Source organism: Suncus etruscus, chromosome 16 (genome assembly GCF_024139225.1).
Source record: "Suncus etruscus isolate mSunEtr1 chromosome 16, mSunEtr1.pri.cur, whole genome shotgun sequence".
NCBI lineage: Eukaryota > Metazoa > Chordata > Mammalia > Eulipotyphla > Soricidae > Suncus > Suncus etruscus.
Genome location: NC_064863.1, coordinates 78,198,176 through 78,225,486, shown reverse-complemented (window position 1 = coordinate 78,225,486; position 27,311 = coordinate 78,198,176). Strand labels below are relative to the sequence as shown.

The 27,311-nt window shown below is 36.0% G+C and overlaps 1 protein-coding gene across 1 annotated transcript in view; it reads left to right on the top strand.

Annotated features, from left to right (window-relative positions):
- The window catches only part of FAM13A (family with sequence similarity 13 member A), a 286,634-nt gene that overhangs the window by 146,945 nt on the left and 112,378 nt on the right, over positions 1–27,311 (top strand). Inside the window, exon 7 of the mRNA XM_049789780.1 lies at positions 7,995–8,119. Coding sequence (XP_049645737.1) covers positions 7,995–8,119 — 125 coding nt within the window. The remainder of the gene's footprint in view (positions 1–7,994; positions 8,120–27,311) is intronic.

The following is a 27,311-nucleotide window of genomic DNA, read 5'->3' as shown; positions in this document are numbered from 1 at the left end:
CACACTTCTCTGGCTCTGCCCTTTCTGGATGGGCCGACTTGCCTCCAAGGTAGGGGAGTCCTTCGTGGATGAAGCCTCACACAGGATCAAATCTTAGGCCCAAGCACGCAGCAGAGAAGACATTCTGGATAGAAATTCTTGCTTCTGTGATCCAGCACAGTTCTTAGTGTTGTTTTTTTCTTCTTGTGATGGTGTTCTATTTTTAGAAAGAGCGCACGGCTGTGTAGCGAAGTGGAGCTAAGTGCCTTCTGGAGCCTCTTTTCAGCCCACTCTCAGGAGGTTCACGCAACAGGATAGCAGAGAGACACACACAGGCAGCACTCACAGTTTTTCACAGTCAGGCCCCACTGGTCAGGCGTAGTTTTCACTCGCTCGCTGGGCAGCTTCAGAATGCTGTATTTTTGGGGTTCACTTCCCAGGACTCTGAGGAGAGTCACTGGCTCGCTGGGTAGCTTCCGAATGTAGTTTCTTTGGGGTTCGCTTCCCAGGGCTCTGAGGAGAGCTTCCAAAGTTCAGGAAAGACAGAGAAGAGTAGGACAGGGCTCCCTTCAGGTGCTCAGTTTCTGGTTCGCTGGGTAGCTTCCAAACGTAGTTTCTTTGGGGTTCGCTTCCCAGGGCTCTGAGGAGAGCTTCCAGAGTTCAGGAAAGACAGAGAAGAGTAGGACAGGGCTCCCTTCAGGTGCTCAGTTTCTGGTTCGCTGGGTAGCTTCCAAATGTAGTTTCTTTGGGGTTTGCTTCCCAGGGCTTTGAGGAGAGCTTCAAGAGTTCAGGAAAGACAGAGAAGGGTAGGACAGGGCTCCCTTCTGGTGCTCAGTTCCTCAGAAGAAGCACAGCCCGGTGGAGACTCTGCAGGTAGAGCAATCAGCACTCTGCCTGGAAACCCCCACATGCAGCCATTTCTCACTCACTCACTGGCTCGCTGGGTAGCTTCTGAATCGTGGTGTCTTTTCTTGCTGATAAACATTTTCTTTTTCTTTTCAGGTTTGAGATTTTTTTATTTATAATATCTTCATTTAAGCATCTTGATTATAAATATGATTGTGATTAGGTTTTAGTCATGTAATTAAGATGTTTAAATAAAAAATGGGAAAAAACTATAATAAATTTTAAAAAACTCAAAAAAAAACAATAACAACCCCCCCCCAAATTATTTTGTGCTTCCTTTTTTTTTTGCATAGGAACAGTATATATTGGGGAGATTAGAAAGGAAATTCCCTTGGCCTAAGAGATACAGGGTTTCTCTGTCCTTGAAGTATACTGTCATGGGAATAACTACAGGCTCCATACATGTTCTTTTACTCTCCCCTAGGTCCTTTTGTGGTGAAAACTTTATTTATTTATCTATTTATTTATTTGGATTTTGGATCACACCTGGCAGCACGTAGGGGTTACTCCTGCCTCTAAGTTCAGAAATCGCTCCTGGCAGGCTCGGGGGGCCATATGGGATGCTGGCATTTGAACCACCGTCCTGCATGCAAAGCAAATGCCCTACTTCCATGCTTTCTCTCCGGCTCCTTGGTTGATTATTCTTTAAACACTTCCTTATCAAAAAGTGATTTGATGGAATACTACATAGCTATAAAGAATTATGCAATCATTCTGTTCACTGCAACATACATGAAACTGGAAGATATTATGTTAAATGAAGTAAGCCGGAAGAAAAAGGATAAATACAGGCTAATATTACTTATATGTGGTATTTAGAATAACTGCATGAAGAAATTCAGTGGTTTACATGGGGGCTGTTGAGAATGAAGTAGAGTAAAGGGAAGGAAATAAATTGAGTAGAGGAAGAGAAAAACAAGTATGAAAGAAGATGGGGCAATTGCTAAGTGGTCTCAGGTTCATTGATAGTGTTAAGAAAGGACAGAACTAAACATCCAAGCCAGAGTCAACAACAATGAAATCATGAGATCCAAATTTTAACAATAGAATGTAAAGAGGCACCTGTTATGATGGCAGGCTGGCATAAGGGGAGTGTTATGGTATGTACTCAGAACATTGGTGGAAGGATTGGTCACATTAGTGGTGGGATTGGCCCTGAAACATTGAATGTTTAAAATCCCACTATGAATAACTTTGTAAATCAAAATGGTTAAACATTTAAGTAAATTATTTAAAAATATTAAGGAAAATTTTATATTACTAATAACATGAAAATTTCTGAGCCTTAAAGCTAAAACCTATCCTGCATTGTTTAATAGTTACTTGAATGTGTAAGACAACATATGCATTTCTATTGGTTTTCATAGAAAATATTATCATAAGCCAAAGAAACAGTGTAGCAGGTAAAGTGCTTGCCTTGGGAGTGGTTGACCTAGGTTCAATCCTAGGCCCTACATAAGATCTCCCAAGCACCGCCAGGAATGATTCCTGAGTATACACCCAGGAGTAAGCACTGAGCACTACTAGTTGTGGTCCAAAAACTAAAATATAAAAAATAAGGAAAAAAGAAAACTTCCTAAAGTTTTATCCTTATTATAAACTCTTTAAATATAGTGTTTATATATTTTTGACTTTATATGTCCTTTTCCCTGTAGGATTCAATTGCTATTTCCACAAGTGCCATGGAGATGAATTTAAGGGATATTTTAACTCCAACAGCCAAATTTGAGTTGTGTTATGGAATAGTTTTTCATAAACTGTTTTCCACTGCAAGTATAATGCTTAATATATAGTCAGAGGTTTTAAGACTTAAGCATCTGAGTCCCAACAATCATTTTCTATAACTCCAATTCCTAATCTGGGAAATGAGAACAATAATAATTTCTCTATGTTGGTAGTGAGATGAGAATTAAGTGGGTTTATTTATGTAAGTCTCCTAGAATTAAGCCAGACACAGAATAACTGCTACATTAAGTATTAAATTATAATTCAATAGTGTTGAAGGTGTTAGTCCCTAATTTTATATTTTCAAAGAACATGGAAGCTCAAACACAATTTGTTTTTTAGTCTGTTGCCTACCTACAAATACCTTCACAGTATGTACTTTTTTAAAGATATCCTGCAGTTGTTTAAATTTTAATTGAAAACATAACCCACAAAATTATGAAGCATATTTTTATTCTTAATATCCATTGTCCTATTCTTCTGAATCAAATATTGGCCATGATTTACAGGGTCTGTATGGCTTCCCTCTAATCTTTAAAATCATCATTAAAAGAGACTAAAATGAAGATGCAAAGTGTAATGCGAACATGGAAAGAAAAAAGTAGCAACTTTAATCAAACAAATCATCAGCCACTTTCCTCCTGCAATTGTACATTTTGAGTGTCTGTAGGAGGGGATCTCAAGAACAGTTGCTGAAGTATTAGAGTAAGCTATTTGGCTTTATTTGTACTTCCTGCCCAAAGGAGCATGGTTAACTCCCATGAAATTCACTAGCCACTCTTGCCTAGACAAATGAGGCTCCGATGGCCTTGGCACATCTCTACTAAATATATAACTTATCTCAACCCATTGCATTTTAATAAGCCTTTACAAAAAGAGAGGATGGAACCAAAGACAAATATTTAAAGCTATGAGTTGCACTAGTGCAAGTTTCTTATCACTCTAAAGTAAGGTTTCTTAGCTTCAGCTCTATTGACATCTTGGATGAGATCATTTTTTTCATAGCAGGTGGGTCTGGTATTGTAGAATGTTTGCTCAAATTCCTGGCCTATGCCTCAAAAATTCCAGTAGCTTAAAGATTCATCCATTATAATTTCCAAAATCTCTCTCAGATACAATTGACCTTGGTAAGAACCATTGCTTTAAGGCCAGACATAACAATCTAGCACTTTATACATTTGTCTTGCTGAATCAACTCACATTCCCCCTGAGAGCGTTCTGCTATGAAAAGGACCTCGCCTCAGTTGTATACCAAGAAGCATAAATATGAAACTATTTCTACACTTACATGATAAAGACCAGACTTGAACCATGTGTTCTTAAAAAGTACCTGCAGCTAGAGAAAGTGAGCTTTTTCCTCAAAATTAATATATTTGTACATTTTATTAATATTAATCAGTAAATAAACACATTTTGTCATTATGCTTTTTCTAATGTCACCATTTTATAATTGATTATTTTTCCTCCTGTTTTGGGGGCCATACTGGTATGCTCTCAGATATCAATACTGGTAGAACTCTGAGGAGCATATGAGACACCGGGAGTCAAATCCATGTTAGCCATGTGCAAGACAAAGGCCTAATCCACCATACTATCTGGCTTTTAAAATTGATCATCTTAAAGGTCTATCTTTAAGAAGCTATCATCAGTCACCTTTAAAATGTTCAATCCAGGAGCAGGGGAGATAGTACCGCAGGTAAGCAGATGTGCCTGATCCAGGTTTGATCCTTGTTCCTTGGCATCTCATATGGTCTCCTGAGAACCACCATGAGTCCTTTCTGAGTCCAGAGCCAGGAGTAACTCATACGCATCACTGGATGTGACCCCAGCTAAAAAAAGTTAAAGAATAAAATTATATGCAATCCTATAAACTGTTCATTGCATCACTTAGTACTCTAGGGAAGATATAGAGCCAGTCTTGGTATTTAATAACAAATGTGTGGTTTATGAAGTTGTGAGATATATATATAGCAGTTACTCTGTGTCTGGCTTAATTCTAGGAGACTTACATAAATAAACCCACTTAATTCTCATCTCACTACCAACATAGAGAAATTATTATTGTTCTCATTTCCCAGATTAGGAATTGGAGTTATAGAAAATGATTGTTGGGATTCAGATGCTTAAGTCTTAAAACCTCTGATTATATATTAAGCATTATACTTGCAGTGGAAAACGTTTTATGAAAAACTATTTCATAACACAACTCAAATTTGGCTGTTGGAGTTTATATATATATATATATATATATATATATATATATATATATATATATATATATATATATAAAGGAATACTAAGCAGCTGTGACAAATGTTGAAATTACAAAGTCCACTTGGATAGAATTCAAAGACACCATATTGATTAAACTAAACCAGAAGGAAAAACAAAGAATGTTCTCATTTCTCTGAAGTATAAAAAATAATTGGACAAGACAATGCAATGTAGTAAACAGGGTGGTGCATAAATTACCTTTGACCCCAGGGTATAGAAAGGAGGAGAAGGAGAAAGAGGAGGAGGAGGAGGAGAAGGAGAGGAGGAGGAGGAGGAGAAAAGGAAAAATTAGTTTGATCTTTGGCAGCTAAGGAGAGATAAGTTATCAATAGATGACTTTGCTTCTAGTTGACCAATTACAGTTGATCCAAAAGTTTAAAATTTTCCTGAAATTCAGACATGTTTAAACACATTTTAGGAAAAAAATATTGTTTGTCCTCATACTGTTTTGTGAAATAGAGAGTGTGAAAGTATTTCTGGGGTTTGAGGGAATGCATAATTTCAGGTTAGAGAAGTTAACAAAACTAGCATTTATTTCATTTCTGTTTTTTTTCCAAAAGCAGCCAGAAACATATAAGATTTTATAAAATATAGTTTTTCTATTGAATTTGACATTAAAAAATGAACTGAAACCCCTTTCTCACACCATGCATAAAAGTCAATTTAAAATTAATTAAACATCTCAATATCAGACTCACATCCAGAAATCATATTAGGAAAATATAGGCAGAACTTTATGACACTGAATCTAGAGTTATCTTCAGTTATTCTATGCCATTGGTCAAACAAATGAAAACACAGATAAACAAATAAAACTACACCTAACTAGGAAGCTTCTGCTCTGCAATAGAAACATACTTGAAGAAAATATTTGCCTACCACTTGATAAAGGATTACTATCCAAGCTATATACAGCACTGGTATAAGCAAACAAACAAAAAAAAAACATTAAAAATTGGAGAGAATAGAAACTTCATCCAAAAAGACAGACAACCAATGGCTGTATAAAAAATGCTCTGCATCATTTACCAGTAGGGAATACAAATCATAATAACAATGAGATATCATCTCTCATCAATAATATTTGTACACAGCTCAAAGAACAAACATCCAATGTTAACATGGGTTTATGGTATATTGCATGAGTATAACGAGGAAAAAGTACCCTCATTAATTGCTGATGGGAATGTTGACTGGCCCAGTCTTTTTTGAATTAAAAAATGTTAACACTTCTAAGAATTCTAGGAATGACATTCAGCTCCCATATGATCCAGCTATACCACTCCTCAGTATATACTGCAGGAACAGAAAAACACAATACAAAAATGCCTTGTGCACACCTATATTTATTGCAGCTCTATTTACAATAGCCAGACTCTGGAAATAACCCAGATGCTCTAGAGCAGATGAGTGACTAAAGAAACTGGGGTATATATACACAATGGAATACTATGCAGCCCTCAGGAAAAATGAAGTCATAAAATTTTCCTATACATGGATGAACCTGGAAATTATTATGTTGAGTGAAATGAAGCAGAGGGAAAGAGATAGACACAAAACAGTCTCACTCACCTATGGGATTTAAGAAAAAAAGACATTATTGTAATAATATACAGAGACAATAGAGATGAGGGCTAGAAGGAACAGCCCATGATAAGAAGCCTACCACAAAGAATGGTGAGAGCAATTAGAGAAATAACTACACCAACAACTATCATGAAAATGGTAGTGAGTGAGAGAAATAGAATGCCTGTCTTGAAGACAGGCAGGTGATGAGGAAGGAGAGAGTTGGAGGACACTGTTGGCGAGAATGCTAGTGTAGGGGGGGTGTTCTTTTTTTATAATTAAAACCCAGCTACAAAGATGTCTGTAATCATGATGCTTAAATAAAGATTTTTAAAAAACAATGACACACACACACACACAAAATCTAGGAATGGAGCTTCCATGTGACTTGGCAATTCTTTTTGATATTTATCCCAAGGACCCAAAATTGTATTTTGAAAAGATATTCACAGTAGCCAAAATCTAAAAAAAAAGTGTCTAAGAACAGATGACTAGGTATGGATAGAGAAACTTTGTGTGTATATATAGACAATGCATTATTATTATTCTCTTGTCTATAAGAGAAGATAAAGTCATGAAATTTGTTGCTCTCTTGAGTAAATCTGGAGTAGCAGACTGAGTGAAGTTAGAAGAAGAGGAACAGAGACAGAATAATTTGTATCATATGTAGGATATAAAGAAACATAGGGAACAATAAATATCCAATGACAACAGTAACAGAACTGGGTAGGGGTGGGGGCAAGGGATTAGGATGGGGATTTCACTGAGACAAGGGTGGAGAGAAAATAGACACTGGAGGGCCCGGAGAGATAGCCCAGCGGCGTTTGCCTTGCAAGCAGCCGATCCAGGACCAAAGGTGGTTGGTTCGAATCCCGGTGTCCCATATGGTCCCCCGTGCCTGCCAGGAGCTATTTCTGAGCACAGCCAGGAGTAACCCCTGAGCACTACCGGGTGTGACCCAAAAACCAAAAAAAAAAGAAAAGAAAATAGACACTGGTAAGTAGTGTGATATTGGAATGTTTTTGCATACATTTTTACCTTTTATGGTATTATAAATTATAGAATTAACATATAATTTGAAATTATTAACTAGACTTGACTCTGAAAAGGAATTATAGTAGAACTTTTTATTGTTAAAAATTTAATATTAATTGTACTTATTGCAACTACCTTTTGAACACTGACAATCTTTGTTTTAGGATTCTCAGTCCTTTTTCCCTCTATTTCTTTCTCCTTTCAAGATAGCAATTTAATATCTCAATAATTTACCTCAATATCTCATTACACAAAATGAGTATTTATGGATGATGGAGAAAAGTTGATTACAATTTATTCTAAAGGCAAGTTCCCTTGGAAATATTAGTCTTTCACCTTCCATTTTTAAATATATTTTGAATTCCATGCCTTGCTTAATATTTTATGGTACATGTTAATGTATTAGTTGAGTAATAAGTTAAATTACTAATTACCTACTGTTAAGGGCTTTTAGATATATGTCTCTATATGTCTGTCTCCTTACTTATTATATTTTATAGGTTCTGAAGTATAGGAGGTATAGGAGTGAGGGATCAATTCAGGCCTACTGGATACCACAACCAGAACTCTCTGATAGTGTCCCTCAGGTCAGCTGGCAACGAAGTCACCGCAGAGCCTACAGTGATGACATGAGGTAAGCAGATGACACTGGTAAATTCAAGAGGATATCCAGGTTGGTGTGTTTCTTTTGTTCACACATTGTATGTTGCATTACCTACCTGCTCTAGGCCCACATGTATGCAGATGTTCACCTGTTTTTTATTACTTGTTTAACAGTATTCAGACAGATCAGACTCTTTAAAAGTCATGCTAACTTTTGATAATTTTTATTAATTTTTAAAAAATGTATGAGTACAGCACTTGAACAGCCTCTGAGCACTGTCCTAAGTTGGACGTTACTTTTTAAATTATTTTTATAGTATGTTCAGTGACCCATATTGTCTGCAATTAATAGGTATATTAGGCTGTTATCTAGAATTGATAATCACAAGTTTTGCACATTGGCTTTCGAGCCATTTTGTTGCCTGTAATACCTGAAACAAACATTTTTATATACAATTATATAGAGTTTTATATATATATTATATATATACAAGCTATATATATAGAGAGAAGTGAGAGTTCCAAGAAAGAAAATAATTTAGTGGAGGGAATAAGAATAGGAGGGCTGGAAGTAAGACAGGGTCAAGGGTAATGGCCAGGAGTCTTGGTCATATCTGTGATGCAGCGATAAGATAGCTTTATTCACCAGAACTGGCCGAGTCAACACTACCACAAGCATGGGACCCAAACTCCAATAACTAACCCTCAAAATTGGTATCTTATGAAGGTGGACTGGGGGGGTGGGGGAAGCTGACAATGGTAGTGGAGTTGGAATCAGAACAATGTATACCTGAAACTCTATTATTAACAACTTTATAAACGGTGCCAAAATTTTATATGTACATATGTATAGACATATATATATCAATCACTGTGTTAATGTTATCTCAATATAATAACAATATTAACATTTTTATTTCTTGTAAACAAACAAGCTATAAGATCATATGATACATATATTACATAGCAAAAAGTAGTAAGCTATAGACTTACAACAATAAAGGGTGATATCAGGAAATAAGATAAAGCTTAAATAAATTAATTTGGGGGGGGGTTTGGGCCAGTGACGCTCAGTGGTTACTCCTGGCTATGCACTCAGAAATTGCTCCTGGTTCGGAGGACCATATGGACGCTGGGGATTGAACTGAGGTTCCTTCTGGGTTGGCCGCGTTTAAAGCAAATGTCCTACCACTGTGCTATTGCTCCAGCCCCAAATTAATCTTATTTTAAGGAACTGGAATGAAAAGAAAAAAGGGTCTCTAAGACAAAAAAAATAAAATAAAAAGGTCTCTAAGTCAGTAAGGTAGGAAATAGTAAAATAAATATTTATATGTAAATATAGAAATAAACAAAATAGTAATTAAAGAGATAATATAGAACAACACTGAAACAAGATCCAGGTTCAAGATTTTGTTCTTTATACCACACACACAAACACACACACACACACACACACACACACACTATCAATAAAGAAATAACAAAACTCATCAACACACTAGATACCATTTCAGCAGAAAATGCCGCAGTTTCTCTCCAAACTCGAAAAGAAAATAATTGCCGCTGACTTTTCCCATTTAACTTAGTTTTGAGCCAATACGTCGGGCATTTAAAATGGGTAAGGACAGATTTTTCCTTTCTTCGTGAACCATTGCAGCCCACAACCACACCCAACAATCTCCGTCAAAAATGGCCCAGCTTTACAACTGAACTCAAAAATATGAGCTGCTGGTTTGACCGACTATGGACTGAAAACTATGGAATATTTTTGGAATGGAGACGGGGCAAGTCCCTCTCATACCTGCACCCCTGCCACCAGAAAACCAGATAACGTACTTAGTGAAAAAAAATGTTCTTATAAAATCAGTAACAAGACAGAAGTGCACATTTACATCTTTCCTTTTTTGTTTTTTTTTTTTAAATAATATTTTATTTAAGCACCATGATTACAAATATGTTTGTAGTTGGGTTTCAGTCATAAAAAGAACACCCACCCTACACCAGGGCAACATTCCTTCCATCAATGCCCTTCAAATCCATCCTCCCTTACCCTCCCCCCAGCCTATTCAATATAGACATTCTACTTCTCTCACTCATTACTATTGTCATGATAGTTGGTAGTGTAGTTTTTTTCTCTAACTGTACTCACTACTCTTGGTGGTAAGCTTCATAACATGGGCTGGTCTGCACACCAGTATTCATTGCAGGACTATTTACAATAGCCAGAATCTGGAAACAACACAGATGCCCTTCAGCAGCTGAATGGCAAAAGAAACTGTGGTACAAATACAAAATGGAATACTATGCAGTCATCAGGAAGTCATGAAATTTTCCTCTACCTGGATAGACATGGAAATTATTATGTTGAGTGGAATAGGTCAGAGGGAAAAGGACACAGAATAGTCTCACTTATCTATGGGATTTAAGATAAATAAAAGACAATATTGTAATAATGCCCAGAGACAATTCTCATCATTTCTAATCAACATCATGTCATTGCTGAAATAATTAGGAAAGGGAAAAATCAAAATTAAAAAAAGGGGGGCCCAGGAAGGTAGCGCTAGAGGTAAGGTGTCTGCCTTGCAAGCGCTAGCATAGGACAGACCGCGGTTCGATCCCCTGGTGTCCCATATGGTCCCCCCAAGCCAGGGGCCATTTCTGAGTGCATAGCCAGGAGTAACCCCTGAGCGTCAAACGGGTGTGGCCCAAAAACAAAAAAAAAGCCAAATTAGAGAATAAATGTTATGGTCCCTGATTGCAAGTGGGATGATAATTTATATAGAAAATCCCAATGTACTGTCAAAAATGTGCTAGAGCTATCAAATATTCAATTAAGTTGTTGACTATAGCACCAATATACAAATGTCAACTGTATTTCTATATACTAATAATAGATTTCCTAATCTAAACTGTACTATTTGTAATAACATAGAAAGTAAATTTTTTTTTTTTGGTTTTTGGGCCAGTGACTCTCATGGGTTACTTCTGGCTCTGCACTTAAAAATCGTTCCTGGCAGGCTCGGGGGGCCATATGGGATGCCACGAATTGAACTCGGTTGGCCATGTTTAAGGCAAACGATATACCATTGTGCTCTAACTCAGGCCTCGAGAGTAATAAAAGTTTTATGAATAAACTTAACCACATAGATAAAATATCTAAAAACTGTAGACACTATTGAAAAAAATTAAAAATATAATAACTGTATTCTTAGGTTAGAAGATTATTTTTAAAATACATTGCCAAAAGCAATCTACAGCCACATTGCAATCCCCATCAAAATTCAAATCATATTTTTCACAGAGATAGAAAAAATTACATTAATCCAAATAGTATGGTATTATCGTAATAGTGGACACATGCCCATGAAGCATAACAAAGTGCCCACAATTAAGATAGCATCTCTATCATTAATCATCTATGATTTATGAATATGTAATTAATATTTGAGATTTATATATAATTAATAAAACTTTTAGAAGAAACTTGTTAGAATAATTACCTTCAAAAGAGAAGTGTTGGCACGAATGTGTAGAAAAAGAAACTCTTTAACTGTTGGTGGGAATGTAAATTGGTATAAAGGACAAGATGCAGGGTGGAAACACACTCAAAATTAATTTAGAGTTACTGACCATATAATTTAGCAGTATCACTCAGGAGATCTATCCAAAAACAATTAGATCAGAATTTCGAAGGGCAATCTCTCTGCCTTATCTGTCATAACATTGATTATACATGCAGATGTGGAATCATCTTAGAATCTATAGATGAGTAGTTAAAGATAACTCTGACATTAATATTGGCATGTCAATTGGTTAACCTTCAAGACATTATGGCAGTTTAATAAATCCAGATTTGAAAAAGGCATACTTTATACTCTCTGTTATATGCTCTCATTAAAACTGTTAAACTTGTAAAAACAGTGGCTGAAAGCAGAGAATGCCAGGCTCTGGCTGGTGGGGAGAAAGGTAACTGGCCAAAATATACAGTTTTATTATGTGAATAAGGACTAGGAGATACTGGAAAGTAAAATAGCTATACTGTATCATAGACTTGACATTGGCTAAGTGCGCAAACCCTAATTGTTCTCATCACAAACACAAAATCATGGAGCTGGAGAGATAACACAAAGGTAGGGCGTTTGGCTTGCAAGGGGCCAACCCAGGACCGACGTTGGTTCAAATCCAGGCATTCCATATGGTCCCTCTTGCCTGCCAGGAATGATTTCAGAGCACAGAATTAACACCTGAGCACTGCCAGGTGTGGCCCAAAAACAAACAAAAAAAATCATAAGCATATGAGGTCATAGATATTCTAAATTGCCTGGTTGTAGAAATTGTGTCATAATGTATACATATATTATCACATTTTATACCCTGAATGTGTTGTTTTGTCTTGGAAATTATACCTTAGTAAAGCAGAAAAATACTCCACATATAATAGTTTTTTTCATTTCAAACCTGAAATGTAATCTTATAGGAAGAAAGCATGATTCTAAAAAGTTTTTTTAATTTCACAAATGTTTTTTGAGCTTGGGAATTTATCCAAAATCACATATCTTGTTGATGGGCTGAAATTATTCTGTCTTCTGATTGTTTTGCAATTATTTGTTTATTTATTGCCTTTGTCCTCCCTTGAATTGTTTACTGTGTTTGTCCTTTCGTCTTCAGCCTTCTGTGACTTCACAGAAAAACCATGTCTTTTTTCCATGTTGACTGAAGTCATGGTTCTCATTTGCTCATCTATGCATGAGCAATTTGGTTTTACATTCCACTCTCTCCATCTAGCTCATCTACTCTCAGAAGTTTTTTTTACTGAAACCATGGTGATTTACAAAGTCCTTCATAATTGGATTTCAGGAATACAGTGACTGTGAATTAGGGCCATTCCCACCACTAATGCCGACCTCCATCAACATTGTTCCCAGTGTGCAGCCTATACCAGCACCCTTAGTCTCCTGGCCTGCCAGTGTAATGTGCCCATTTTAAGTTTAGATTATTATAGTTTGGGTCTCTTGATTCTATTGTTGTTGATTTTGGCTTGGATATTTAGTTATGTCCTTTTTATTTTGGTTTTTGTGTCACACCCGGTTTTGCTCAAGGATTACTCCTCGCTCTATGCTCAGAAATCGCTCCTGGCAGGCTCAGGGGACCAAATGGGATGCTGGGATTCCAACCATAAACCTTCTGCATGAAAGACAAACGCCTTACCTCCATGCTATCTCTCCTGCCCACCCCACCCCCGTGTCCTTTATTTTTATCTCACTAATGCACCTGAGACCACTTGACCCCAGGCCCCCATCCCTTTTTTTCTCCTTCCTTTCTTTTTTTCCTTTTTAATTTTGTGTAAAAATGCAGAAATATGAGATAAAACTAAGTAATTCGTGTCCCACTGTACTATGAAAAAGGTGGGAGCCCCTATCTAGAAGGTCAAAATTAAAAATGGGGGTGGCAGGGTTTGTTCTTGGCAATGTATGCCATTATCTGTGGTGTTTTGATTTGCATCTCCCTGATAATTAGAAATGTGGAGCTTTCGTGTGTGTGTGTGTGTGTGTGTGTGTGTGTGTGTGTGTGTGTGTGTGCGTGCGCGCGCGCCTCTTGGCCATATGTATTTCTTCTCTGAGGAAATATATGTTCATTTCTTCTCCTCATATTTTGATGGGGTTAGGTTACTTTTTTCTTCTTAAAGTCTGTCAGTACCTTGTATATCTTAGCTTTTAGGCCCATATCAGATGGGTATTGAGTGAACAGTTTCTCCCATTCCATGGGGGCATTTTTATCCTAGTCACTATTTCCTTTGAGGAGCAGAAGCTTCTCAGTTTAATGTAGTCCCCTTTGTTTATTTCTGATTCCACTTGTTTGGACAGTGTTGTTTCCTCATTGAAGATGCCTTTAGTCTCAACATGGAGTGTTTTTACCTATGTGCTCTTCTATATACTTTATGATTCTGGATCTGATATCAATATCTTTAATCCATTTGGATTTTACCTTTGTGCATGGTGTTAGATTTTGGTCTGAGTTCCCTTTTTTGCATGTGATTGACCAGTTTTCCCAATACCACTTGTTGAAGAAGTTTACCTTGCTCCATTTTGCACATTTTGACCTTTTATCAGAGATTAATTGATTTTATACCTAGGGGAACATTCTCTGTATACTCAAGTGTATTATATTGATCTGTTTATTCTAATACCATACTGGTTTAATACTATTGTTTTGTAATACAATTTAGTTAGGGAAAGTGATGTCTCCCATCTTCTTACTCCTAAGGATTGCTTTAGCTATTTGTGGCCATTTATTATTCCAATGAATTTCAAAAGTGTTTGTTCCACTTCTTTGAAGAATGTCATGGATAATTCTTAGAGGGATTGCATTAAATCTGTATAATTCTTTGGGGAGTATTGACATTTTAATGATGTTACTCCTTTATATCAATGAAGAAAATATGTGTCTGCATTTACTTGTGTCCTCTTTTATTTCTTGAAGCAGTACTGCTGTGTTGGGGTTTTTTGTTTGTTTTGTTTTTGTTTTTGTTTTTGTTTTTATGGCCACACCCAGTGACACTCAGGGGTTATTCCCCGCTATGTGCTCAGAATTCGCTCCTACTTGGGGGACCATATGGGACACTGGGGGATCGAACTACAGTTCATCCTAAGCTAGTGCGAGCAAGGCAGGCAGGCACCTTACCACTTGTGCCACCGCTCCAGCCCCATGAAGCAGTGTTTTGTAGTTTTTGTGGCACTCTAGTGAATAGATTTTTTATAATGTCTATTTCTTCTTCATCATTATTTGTGTATAAGAAGGCCATTTATTTTTGTGTGTTAATTTTGTAGCCTGCCTCTTTGCTATACTAATCTATAGTTTCTAGAAGCTCTTTCATAAAGTCTTTAAAGTTTTCCAAATATAGTATCATATCTCTGCAAACAGTGAGAGCTTGACTTATTCCTTTCCTATCTGGATACCATTGATATATTTTTTTTGCCTAATTTTCATGGCAAGACTTCCAGTACTATGTTGTTAGAAGTGGTGAGAGGTGAAACCTTGTCTTATAACAGACTTTAGAAGAAAGGCTTTTAGTTTATGTCTATTGAGTACAATATTTACCAGTGGCTTGTGATAAATGGCCTTGACTATACTGATAAAAAGTTCCTTCCATTCCCATCTTCTTGAAAGTTTTTCTCGTTAATGGATGTTGGGCTTATCAAATGCTTTCTGTGTATCGATGGATATGATTATATGGTTTATTTTTCCTTTTGTTGATGTGGTGTATTAAAATGTTTGACTTGCCTATGTTAAACCATTCTTTAATGTCTAGAATGAATCCTACTGGGACATGGTTTATGACCATCTTTGTGAGGCGTTGGCTCCTATTTGCTAGGATTTTGTTGAGAATCTTTGCATCAGGAATATTGGTCTGTGGTTCTCCTTTTTGTGATATCCCTATCAGATTTTGCTATCATTGTGCTGTTAACTTCGTAAAAACTATTTGGGAATGTTTTAAATTTCCTGGAAGAGTCTTAAGTGTATTGCAGTAGGTACTCTTGAAAGGTTTGAAAGAATTAGTTAGTGATCCATCTGGGCCTAAGCTTTTGTTTTGCAGAAGATATTTGATTACCATTTTAATTTCCTCAATAGAGATGGATCTGTTAAGATATAATCTTAAAAGATTTAGGAGTCCCAGAATTTATCCATTTCTTCCAGTTCTCTAGTTTTGTGGCACAGAATTTCTTAAAGTAGTCTCTGATTATCCTTTGAATTTCTGTAGTATCTCTTGTAATCTCCTTCTTTTCATTTCTAATTTGGTTCATTAAATTTATTTCTCTTTCTTTTTGAGTTTTGTTAGTGGTTTATTAATCTTATTTATTTTTCCAAAGAAACAACTCTTGTTTTCATTGATCTTTCAGATTGTTCTTTTATTGGTCCAATTTATTCATTTCTTTTCTAAGCTTTGTTATTATCTTCTGCCTATCTATTTTTGGTTTATTTTTAATCACATTCTAATTTTATAAGATGTATTATTAAGTTATTTATGTAGGCCCTTTCTTTCTTCCTGATGTGTGCTTCTAAAGCTATAAATTTTCTTCTTAGTACCACTTTTGTTATATCCCACAAATTCTGATAACTTGTATCTTTGTTCACATTTGTTTATAGGAATCTTTTGATTTTTGTCTCTGACCCACTGGTTGTTGAGTAGTTTAATTTCCAGGTGATAAAATTTTCCTCTGTGTCAGTTTATAATTAAATTCTAATTTTAGTGCATTATGATCTGAGAAATTAGTTTGTACATTTTCTATCCCCTTGACTTTATGGAGATATTTTTATGGCCATCTAGTGGTCTGTCCTTAAGAATGACCTATGTACATTGGGAAAAAAATTTGTTCCATTTCACTTTCAGAGCTAGAATATTCTTGTTTGTTTCAACCTGGTTGACCTATCAAGGTGTGACAGGCAGTGTTGAGATCCCCCACTATTATTGTGTTGCTTCTCATGTCTTCTTTCAGATTTGTCAACAATTGTTTTAAATATTTTCCTGGTCTCTCATTGGGTGTATATGGTTACGATTGTGATTTCTTCCTGTTGTATATATCCCTTGATTATTATGAAATGTCTATCTTTGTTCCTAGGATGTATTTAAGTAAAGTCTGTGTTATCTGATATTAATATGCTGACTCCAGCTTTTTTTTTGTTTTTTGAGCCACACCCATTTGATGCTCAGGGGTTACTCCTGGCTAAACGCTCAGAAATTGTCCCTGGTTTGGGGGTACCATATGGGATGCCGGCAGATCGAACCGCGGTCCTTCCTTGGCTAGCGCTTGCAAGGCAGACATCTTACCTCTAGCGCCACCTCACTGGCCCACTACTCCAGCTTTTTTAAAGGAGATGTATACTTAGATAGTTGTCCTCCAACCTTTGATTTTGAGTCTATTTTTTTCTGTCTATTCAGTTGTGCTTTTTTAAGACAGAAAAATATTGGATTCAGCTTTTTGATTCATTTTGCCACTCTGTGTCACTTAACAGCTGCATTTAGTCAATTGCTGTTGAGAAAGATAATTGTCATGGGATTTAGTATCATCCTTGTGTGGGAGTTTGGTGTGTCTGTTGGTCTGTCTTGTATTAAGGTAGACCTTTCGGTTTGTCTTTTAAGACTGACTTTAAATCTGTAAAATTTCTGAATGGTTGTTTATCCATGAAGTTATGCATCCTTCCTTCAAACCTGAATGTGGTCAGGCTGGCTGAAGTACTTATGGCAAAGCCTTCATTTCATTAAGTTTTGTCACTATATCCCACCACTGCCTTCTGGCCTTGAGGGTTTTCTATGACAGGTCTGCTGTAAATATTAAGGATGCTCCTTTGAATGTGATTTTTTTTATCTTGCTGCTTTCATTATCTATCCCTATCTGTGGGATTCGTCATTATGACTAGAATGTGTCTAGAGGTGCTTTACTTAGTATTTCTTTTAGCTGGTACTCTTTAGGCATGCAGAATTTGGTCGCATGCACTCTTTGGTTCTGGGAGTTTCTCTGCAATGGTGTCCTCAGCTATTGATTATTCCTGGGGATTGTCTTCCTGGGACCCCAATAATTGTTATATTGTTTCTGTTGAGTTAAGTTGAAGTTGTTGCTGTTTCCTCATCAACAGGATGTCATATGTTTTTTGGTGTTTTTTTATTGTTTGGATTTTGGGGGGGTATACCCAGCAGTGCTTAGGGATTATTCTTGGCTCTGTGCTCAGAAATCACTCCTGCAGGCTTGGGGAACCATATGGGATGCCAGGAATTGAACCAGCGTCCATCCAGGGTTGGCCGCGTGCAATTGCTATTGCTCCAGCCTCAACAGGAAGTCATATAAACCTACCCTGGACAAATTGATAGCAGAGCGGTATTAGGGATTCCCTGGGGGAGTTTACTTCCTGGTGCTGCTGCAGGTAACTGTGTCATTTCTAAGGTTGGAATCTGAGGTTTGGGGGTTAACAGTCAATGTTCAATCACATGAGGTCTAAGTCGAGCCCCCATGACATATATTCAGGGTGGAAGATGCCTCTGTATTATATAATTTATGGGTTCTTATACCTAAGAACTTGTTTTTGTACATAAGATCTCCCCATTTTAGTGTGCCTATTCAAAAAAGAATGATGTCATATTATATTGTTGGTGCATTTTGGGGATAAAAATGTCAGGCTATACAGTCTCCATGCCCTGGTTTTGATCTGAGCTTTTATCCCAAGCAAGACTTTTCTACCATAATTTCATACTTAGCAGAATCAAAACAAGCAAAAGTAAAAATTTTTTAAATAAAAAGGGATGAAGGTGACTACCTTTTCATTTGGAAATAAACACACTAAGATATATAACTATTAAGGAGTTAAACATATGAAGAAAATATAGAAACCCCCATTAAGTCTGTTGAGATAGTCTTGGAGAGAGGGATGAGATCCAAGACATTTTCGTCCCACACTGTGGTCTTATTGCATCTGAGAGATGGTTTGAAGCAGTAAGGGACCAGATAATGTCTTTGAGCTGGGAGTCCCTCTGAAGCTGGTTCCTGTAGCATGCAACAGTCCGTTTTAAGGAGGGAGGTGGGAGAAAAAGGGCCACATAGAATGAGTCAGCAAGAGTGGTGGTTGCAGTTTCTTTTTTATATATATATTTTATATAAATATATATATTGTTTAAACACCTTGATTACGTACATGATTGTGTTTGGGTTTCAGTCATGTAAAGAACACCACCCATCACCAGTGCAACGTTACATCACCAATGTCCCAAATCTCCCTCCTGTACTCTAGACAGGCTCTCCATTTCCCTCATACATTCTCATTATTAGGACAGTTCAAAATGTAGTTATTTCTCTAACTAAACTCATCACTCTTTGTGGTGAGCTTCCTGGGGTGAGCTGTAACTTCCAGTTTTCTCTTTTGTGTCTGAAAATTATTATTGCAAGAATAGATTTCATTTTTCTTAAAATCCATAGATGAGTGAGACCATTCTGTGTTTCTCTCTCTCTCTCTCTCTCTCTCTCTCTCTCTCTCTCTCTCTCTCTGACTTATATCACTCAGCATAATAGATTCCGTGTACATCCATGTATAGGAAAATTTCATGACTTCATCTCTCCTGACAGCTGCATAATATTCCATTGTGTATATGTACCACAGTTTCTTTAGCCATTCGTCTGTTGAAGGGCATCTTGGTTGTTTCCAGAGTCTTGCTATGGTAAATAGTGCTGCAATGAATATAGGTGTAAGGAAGGGGTTTTTGTATTGTATTTTTGTGTTCCTAGGGTATATTCCTAGGAGTGATATAGCTGGATCGTATGGGAGCTCGATTTTCAGTTTTTGGAGGAACAGTTTCTTGCCACGGTAAGAAATGTGAGGCTGAGAGGGTGTCCTTACGCTTTGGAGCCAAGTAACTGCTTACTGAGGCAGGTTTCTAAAGAGTTGAGAACTGAGAGTGAAGCCCTTCTTTTTACCTCTAGTCTCGTTAGACAATACTTCCTTGCTCTCATTCACAAAATGGTCATCTTCTTCAGTTTTCCTACCTAAGCTTGGAGCAATCAAAGAATCTGTCTTAAGATTTTTTTCTCAACCTAAATTCAGGTCCACAGTTTTAAATAACATCTTTACAAATCGCATGCCTCCAAAATTATACATCAACTCCTGCCAATCCAGTATACTTCAATTTAATATATTTGGTAGATTATCTAAAACATAGGTTTTCATTTTTAATTAAATGTTTCATTATTGTTTAATTTCTTTAATTGCTTAATTTGTTTAATTAAATGTTTCATTGTTAATTTGTCAACTAATATATCTAATTAAATACATTTAATTTAATACATGATATTATATAATATAATATTATATAATGTCATGTATTGTGTTATTATGCACATTATATAAGATAGTATGTAATTATTTATACAACATATATGTTCTATAATAATCATTATAATACATTTAATTTACATTAATATTCCAATTTAATACATTTATTTGGTAGATTATCTAAAACATAGATTTTTACTTTTTTTTTTTTTTTTTTTTGGTTTTTGGGCCACACCCGGTAACGCTCAGGGGTTACTCCTGGCTATATGCTCAGAAGTTGCTCCTGGCTTGGGGGACCATATGGGACACCGGGGGATCGAACCGCGGTCCGTCCAAGGTTAGCGCAGGCAAGGCAGGCACTTTACCTTTAGCGCCACCGCCCGGCCCCGATTTTTACTTTTTTTTAATTAAATGTTTCATTAATGTTTAATTTTCCTTTGATATGAATTGGGAATATGGGTTCTCTTATTCAAAACTTATAGGCTATTTCAAGACAGTGATTGAAGAACATTAAACAAAAACAGGACCCTTTTCAGGCTCGCCCTTTACATCACAGATTTAATATACTCCTGAGTCCTAGACCTCCTAAAGGGCTACTTAAAAGACCCACTTTATACTTAGTGCACTTCTAATTTATCCACTTAAATCGATAAAATTCTAATTTTATTGAAATACAGCAGAACTTTAATTTATGTACCTGTTGCCTGGAAAAAGACAGTTCCATTTCTTCCAAAGTGCCCCCCATCTACCCATATCTGAATTTAAAATGGCTAACTAGTTACTAAAACAGAAAAGAAAATCTATGAGTCTTCTGCTTTATCAACTAGTTTATCAATAATTCCTTTTAACTTTATTTTCAAAATTTGAAAAATACATTGGCAACCTAAATTTTCAGACTTGTATTGACATAAAGTTCACAGAAGTCATTTTCATTACAAAAAGAAAAGGGCCTACATTAGAAGGACCTATAAATCTTTTTTTAAACAAAAATATTTAAAATTATCAAAGTGAATAAAAATTCTATGCTAGGACACAAATACAGTTGAAGACTAAGAATATCATAAGTACATTACTAATTTTTTGATGTAAAATATTTTATATAATTTTACATACTTTTATATAATCTCAATCTTGTTATGGTAAACATAAAATATAGCATTTCAATCTGTTTAAATATATATTTCATTGTTATTTAATATCACTTTGTCTACTGTACTATATAGTATATATAAATCTGAAAATACAGAGTATGAATCATATTAAATGTGAGTTTTGTCAGTTATCAGATGATGTTTAATTTTACCTTGCCTTCATTTCTTAAGTTTCTACATGAACATGAGCTTTATAATAATTTGTGGTAAAGAAAATTACCTTTGAAATGACAGATTACAGATGCCACAAAGATCTTTAGTAATTGTTGAAAATTGTAGAAATCTTATATAGTGACTGAACATTTTTAGAAATGGCAGTTTGGCTTTGCTCACTCAGGAAGATAAAATTCCTCTACTGAAAGACTCAATAGGACAGCATATGAGATGCCCAGAGGCTGAATTTTGCTCATATAAATGAGTGTAGGATTATGAGAGGATTCCTGGTGAGGAGAAATGCCAAAAACAGCACTAAGTTGAAGTCAGAGATGATAGTTTTTAGTCTATCTGACCCAGCTTGTATAAAGCAGAGATACTAGTGCATGTGGTATGGCCATAGTGGAGTCAATGGTTCTGGTGAGTGTCCATCGTGTTCGGATATTAATTTGTAAGGTATGAAAAGCAATGGAAGCTTTCTTACTTTATTCAATCAATACTTTGGGGAGCTGGAGCAGTGGCACAAGCAATAAGGCATCTGCCTTGCCTGTGCTAGCCTAGGACGGACCGTGGTTCGATCCCCCAGCTTCTCATATGGTCCCCCAAGCCAGGTGTTATTTCTGAGCGCATAGCCAGGAGTAACCCCTGAGCATCACCGGGTTTGGCCCCAAAACTAAAAAGAACAATACTTTGGAAAGGTTAATTCAGTACATTGTGAATTTAAGGTGGGAAAGACCAAAATTGGTAAAAAAAAAAAAAAAAAAAAAAAAAAACCAATAAGGAAGGAAAAGCTATAATCCAAAGGTTGAGTAACAATAATTTAATCTGGGTGTGGGGAGAGATTGGGATGGAAGGAGTCAGTGGTGCTAATGCACAAACGTGTAGAAAATAAGTGAAGAATATAATCTCATTTATACTTTTTTAGTAGCATTGTAGCCATTCACTTATAACTTTAGTTTTGCCAAATTCTACGCTATTGATTTGTTTCATACGAGTGATTTGAATTCTTACATGACATTTTATGCAGAGATATTTAGATTCAAAAATATCCCATCAAGGGCCAGAGCAATAGAACAACAAATAAGGTGCTTGCTTTGCACATATCCAACCCAGTTCAATTTCCACCATTATATGGTTCCCTGATCACCATCAGGAGTGATTTATAAGAGCAGAACCAAAAGTAAGCTCTAAGCATCACCAGGTGTGACCCAAAAACAAACCAACAAAATATTTCATCAGATCGTTTTTATAGTCTCAAATTGATTTATGTTTTAGAAAGCTATTGTGGCAATATGATTTATTTTAAAATAATGCAGGTTAAAATTCAAAATACCCTACCAAACAGAAGAAATATTTGCACACGATACAGGAGATAAAGGGTTCGCCTAAGATGTAGAAAACTCTCATATCAACAACAAAATATCCAAAATTCTCAGGAAGAAAATGAACAGATGTTTCTCTGAAAAAGTGATGGCTAGTAAACATGAAAAGGTGCTCATTGTCACTTATAGTCAAGGAAATCCAAATCCAAATAAGAAACTATGAGACAACATTAAGATATTACCTCACACTAGTGAGAATAGAACATTTCAAAAAAGTACAACCTTTGTTGACGGAGATGTGATAAGAAAGGAACTGTCATATGCTGTTAGTGGGAATGTTGTCTGGCTCAGTCCCTTTGGTCAGCAGTATAGATATTACTGTGAAAGATTTGTAATCCACTTCAGCCACAATAAAAATTAATTAAATTAATTAATTCATAATTAATTCATAATGTCAAGTATCCAAACCTCTGAGGTAAATTGAAAAGAATTTAAAAATCAGATTATTTTTTATTTTGGAGTTTGTTTGTTTGTTTGTTTGTTTTTGAGCCACACTCGGTGACACTCAGGGGTTACTCCTGGCTATGCACTCAGAAATCACTCCTGACTTGGGGGACCATATGGGACACCAGGGCATCGAACAACAGTCTGCCCTAGGCTAACACAGGCAAGGCAAATGCCTTACTGCTTGTGCCACTGCTCTGGTACCCAGATTGTTTTATAAATGGCTTTCACAACAACGTGGATGACCTAGAGAATACTATGCTTAGCATGAGTCAGATAAGGAAGAAAAACATTATTTTATTCATTTGCAAGATAAAGCAGTAAAACAGATGACAAAAGAATAACAAAAAAGATAAAAGAAAACAAAAAACATTCCCCAGAGTCAGAATCTGAGAGAATGGAGGTGGACAAATGAAACAAGAGGGGTTGGTTATTTAATGATTAACAGAATAAGTCTGTATGCAAATATAATATAGTATATTTACAAGTAACTTGTTGGGCTATCATGTTAGATGCATTGACTTCACTGAAATTTAATCAAATAGCTTAATTTAAAAAAACTGTAAATAATAACATATTTATGGGTATATTATTGCCAGGATCCCTCTACCACAGTTCATTGTCTCATCCTGTCCACTCAGTCTCCAACCTGGTAACATTCTGCCCTCAGTGTCTAAAGCTTGGCTTATATTGGATATTGTTCCCTTGCTCTGTTTTTATAGCACAGATTAGTGAGATCATCTGATATTTACCTTTCTCCTTCTGACTTATTTTACTTAGCATTATATTCTTCCAGTTTCATCCAAGTTGTAGTAAAATATAAGGTATTCTTTTTTCTTATTGCTGAATAGTGCTCGATTATATATAAATTGTATGTATATGTAAGTTGTATGTGTATACAAATATATTATATATCAATGCATATTTATTTTTTTTACCACAGCTTCTTCATTCACTGTCTAGTCTTAGGCAGTTAGGTTATTTCCACCTCTTGGTTATTGCAAAAATGATGCATTGAATATAGTGCTGCTTATATTTATACTTTATTAAAGCAGTGTTTGGTCTTTTTTTGTATAGATACCTAGGAGTATAATGGCTGAATTATATTGTAGTTCTAGGAGGGCTTGGGGGTGAGCAGTGGATCACATCAGGTGTGTCCTCAGGGCTTACTCCTGACTGCACTCAGGGATCACTTAGTTTCTCTCTCACATACTATATAGAGTCCAAGAATTGAACTGGTGGTCACATGCAAGACAACATCTTAACTTTTACACACTCTCTCTCTAGACAATGAAAACATTGGTGGAGGGAGATTAACACTGATGGTAGGATTGGCCCTGATTCATTATAGGTTTGAAACCCAACTATGAGGACTTTGTAAATCACAATGGTTTCAATAAAATTAAGTTTAATTAAAAAAAATTCTTCTTTCTATGCTTGGAGATGTTGTAGTGCCATCAGAATAGTACAGGAAAAATCTTATATAGCAGCTCTCCAACTCCACATGTTTATACCTTGATGCCTGTCTACAGCAGTCTCTTCTCTTTTTCTCCTTTCTTTTTTTTAGTTTTTGGGTTATACCCAACAATGCTCAGGGCTTTCCCCCTACCTGCTGTCCTATCACTGTCCCATACAACATTCTCTTATTTTAAATTGCTTTATTTTACACCGTGGTTACAAATTTGTTCATTATTGGGTATAAATCATACAGTGCACCATCTTTCACCAGTGGACCCTTCCTGTCATCATGAGTGATGTCTCCCATATCCTTCCCCCCCCCTCTGCCTTGGGGCAAGGACAAATTGCTTCTCTCTCACTCTCTCTGCCCCCTTTTTTTTTGACTCTGTGGTTTGCACTATTGTTAATGGAGGGGTTCCTTGCCTATAGTTTCCCCCTTTTAGCTTTAGAACAATCAGTTCCTTCTGTTATTGTCTTAGTAGACACTTCTATACTCTATCTACCTTCACTTCTCTTTGTGGCAATCTTTCTATACTGAGTTGGACCTCCTGACCTTTGTCTCTATTATCTCTGAATATTTTTACCATACTTGTATTCTTGTTGGTTTTTTTTTTTTAGCAACATTGTCTTCTGAACTTAACTGGCAGTTCATTAGGATTTGAGAATACAACAAAAGATAACTCTGTATGTAGCCAATAAAAGTACAGCAACATTAGCAGATGTATTTTAGTGTACAAAGACCTTGCTTCATTTTAAAAGTGAGATCAAGCTTCAGAATAAAAGAAGTGTGTCTATCAAAAAACAATGATATAATTCCCATCCTCATGATATTATTCTTCAGCAGTCTTCTATGAAGTCTAGCTGTCTAGTAAGTACATGGAAAATATTAACTATATTGCTCTTATGAGTTATTTTTATTTTGGATTAAGAAAGAGCAATTTCTTTAACAAAGAAAACAACTTTTCCTAACTAGATATTTCTATTTATGTTCACCTGAGCTTTTTATGAGGGTTTTACTTTCTAAATTAACCTCTAATGAGATTTTACAATATGGGGTGGGCTGGGGCCACGCCTGTCAAAGACCCAGGCTCTGTGCTCACTCCTGGAGGGGATCAGAGTTTCAGGAATTGGCCATGTTCAAGAAAAGCATACTGTCTCTCAAACTTTACAATTATCTTTTAAGTTAAGCATACCCTGATATATGTGTTACATAAAAACATCTAGTGTTTTAAAAAAAAAAAGCTAAATACTGTTTAAGACTTAATTTTACCCCAAACACAAAACACTCTTTTGAAAAGATATGTGTACATCTGTGCTCATTGCAGCTACAATAGGAGAATATGGAAGCAACTTAAATGCCATACAACATAGGGCTTAACTAAAATGTTGTGTAATATACACACAGTGGAATATTATATACAGAAACTAGAAAAAACGTTCCATAATTTGTGGCAACATGGGTGAAACTGGAGCATATCATGTTGAGTGAAGTAAGCCGGAAGCAGAGGGAAAATACAAAGTAATCTTACTCATCTGTAGTACATAGAGAAACAAATCACAGGTATGGACAATACTGATCTTAATAAGCTTTGGATCCTGGAATAGACCTGAGAGTATCAGGTTTGGTGAAGGAAAATGGGACCAAACAGTGTGCCAAGAAGTAACACGGGAGAATTAAACTTGATTTTCCTTCTTTCATTTTATAGTTGCATTATCCCTCAATACCTCACCTCTGTAGCCATTTACTTCACCCAATGCAGCGACTGCAACACACGCTCATGCGTGCAAACACACACACACACACACACACACTGTAGATTCAGAGTAGCAGATGTTTCTCTTAGTGTTTCTCTCAGATTCAGCTATGCACATAAGACTATATCAATTTTATTTAATGTTTACACATTTATTTTTGTGTGAAGTTGATAGTTTTATTTAAGATATGAGAGAAATAGTGAAACAATTGAAGAGAATTATACTCGCTAACATGGGGTTCAGGCGGCTCAAGAATAGAATGCCTATATACATATTTAAATAGAAACCTTAAGCCAGAGATGCTTTATTTCTTATAACCAATTGATAGTCTATATTTGGAAAAAATATGGAGAAGTAAATAACTTTTTTTTTAAAAAATTGTATAGTAGAAGCCCTTGGCATTTGGAGTCTTGCTTTTGGATACTAACTTAGTGCTCAAGGCAGTTCACATCTGCCTAAAGGAGTTCAGCATAGATAGTCAATAGACTTATTATCTTACCCATACTCATCTCTCCACTGTCTTCTCTCTCTCTCTCTCTTTTTGCATTATTTGTTATAATGATATCCTCTGATGAGCCCTGGAATCCATTAGTGTTCTAGGACAGCTGCCAAAAAACAAGTTTAATCAGGTTCATTTAATCAGTAGCAACACAACCATACCTTAGCTATATGTACACTCAAATTCTTGGCTTCGTGATCATGAAAGCACCCATCATATTTAGTTATCCCCTTGTAGATGTGAATAAGTTTCTTACAGACAGCATTGCTCTTTAGTGCTTTCTTGAAAATTGGTAACAGAAGAGAGGTTTCTTTTGAACAAATTTGTCAGAATTTGTTTTCCTCTTTCAAACAGTTTTATTTAGAGTTAACACACACACACCTCAAATTTAATTCAAAATTACTCTTCAGTTATTTTTTGTAAACTCACAGAATTGAGTTTCCATAATCCTTTCAGAACATTTTCATTAACCCAGAAAATCTTTGTCATCATCATCAGTTAATTTCTAGATGCATAAGTCTAACTGCTCTGGATAAGGATATTTTTTTCTATAATGTCATTTTATCT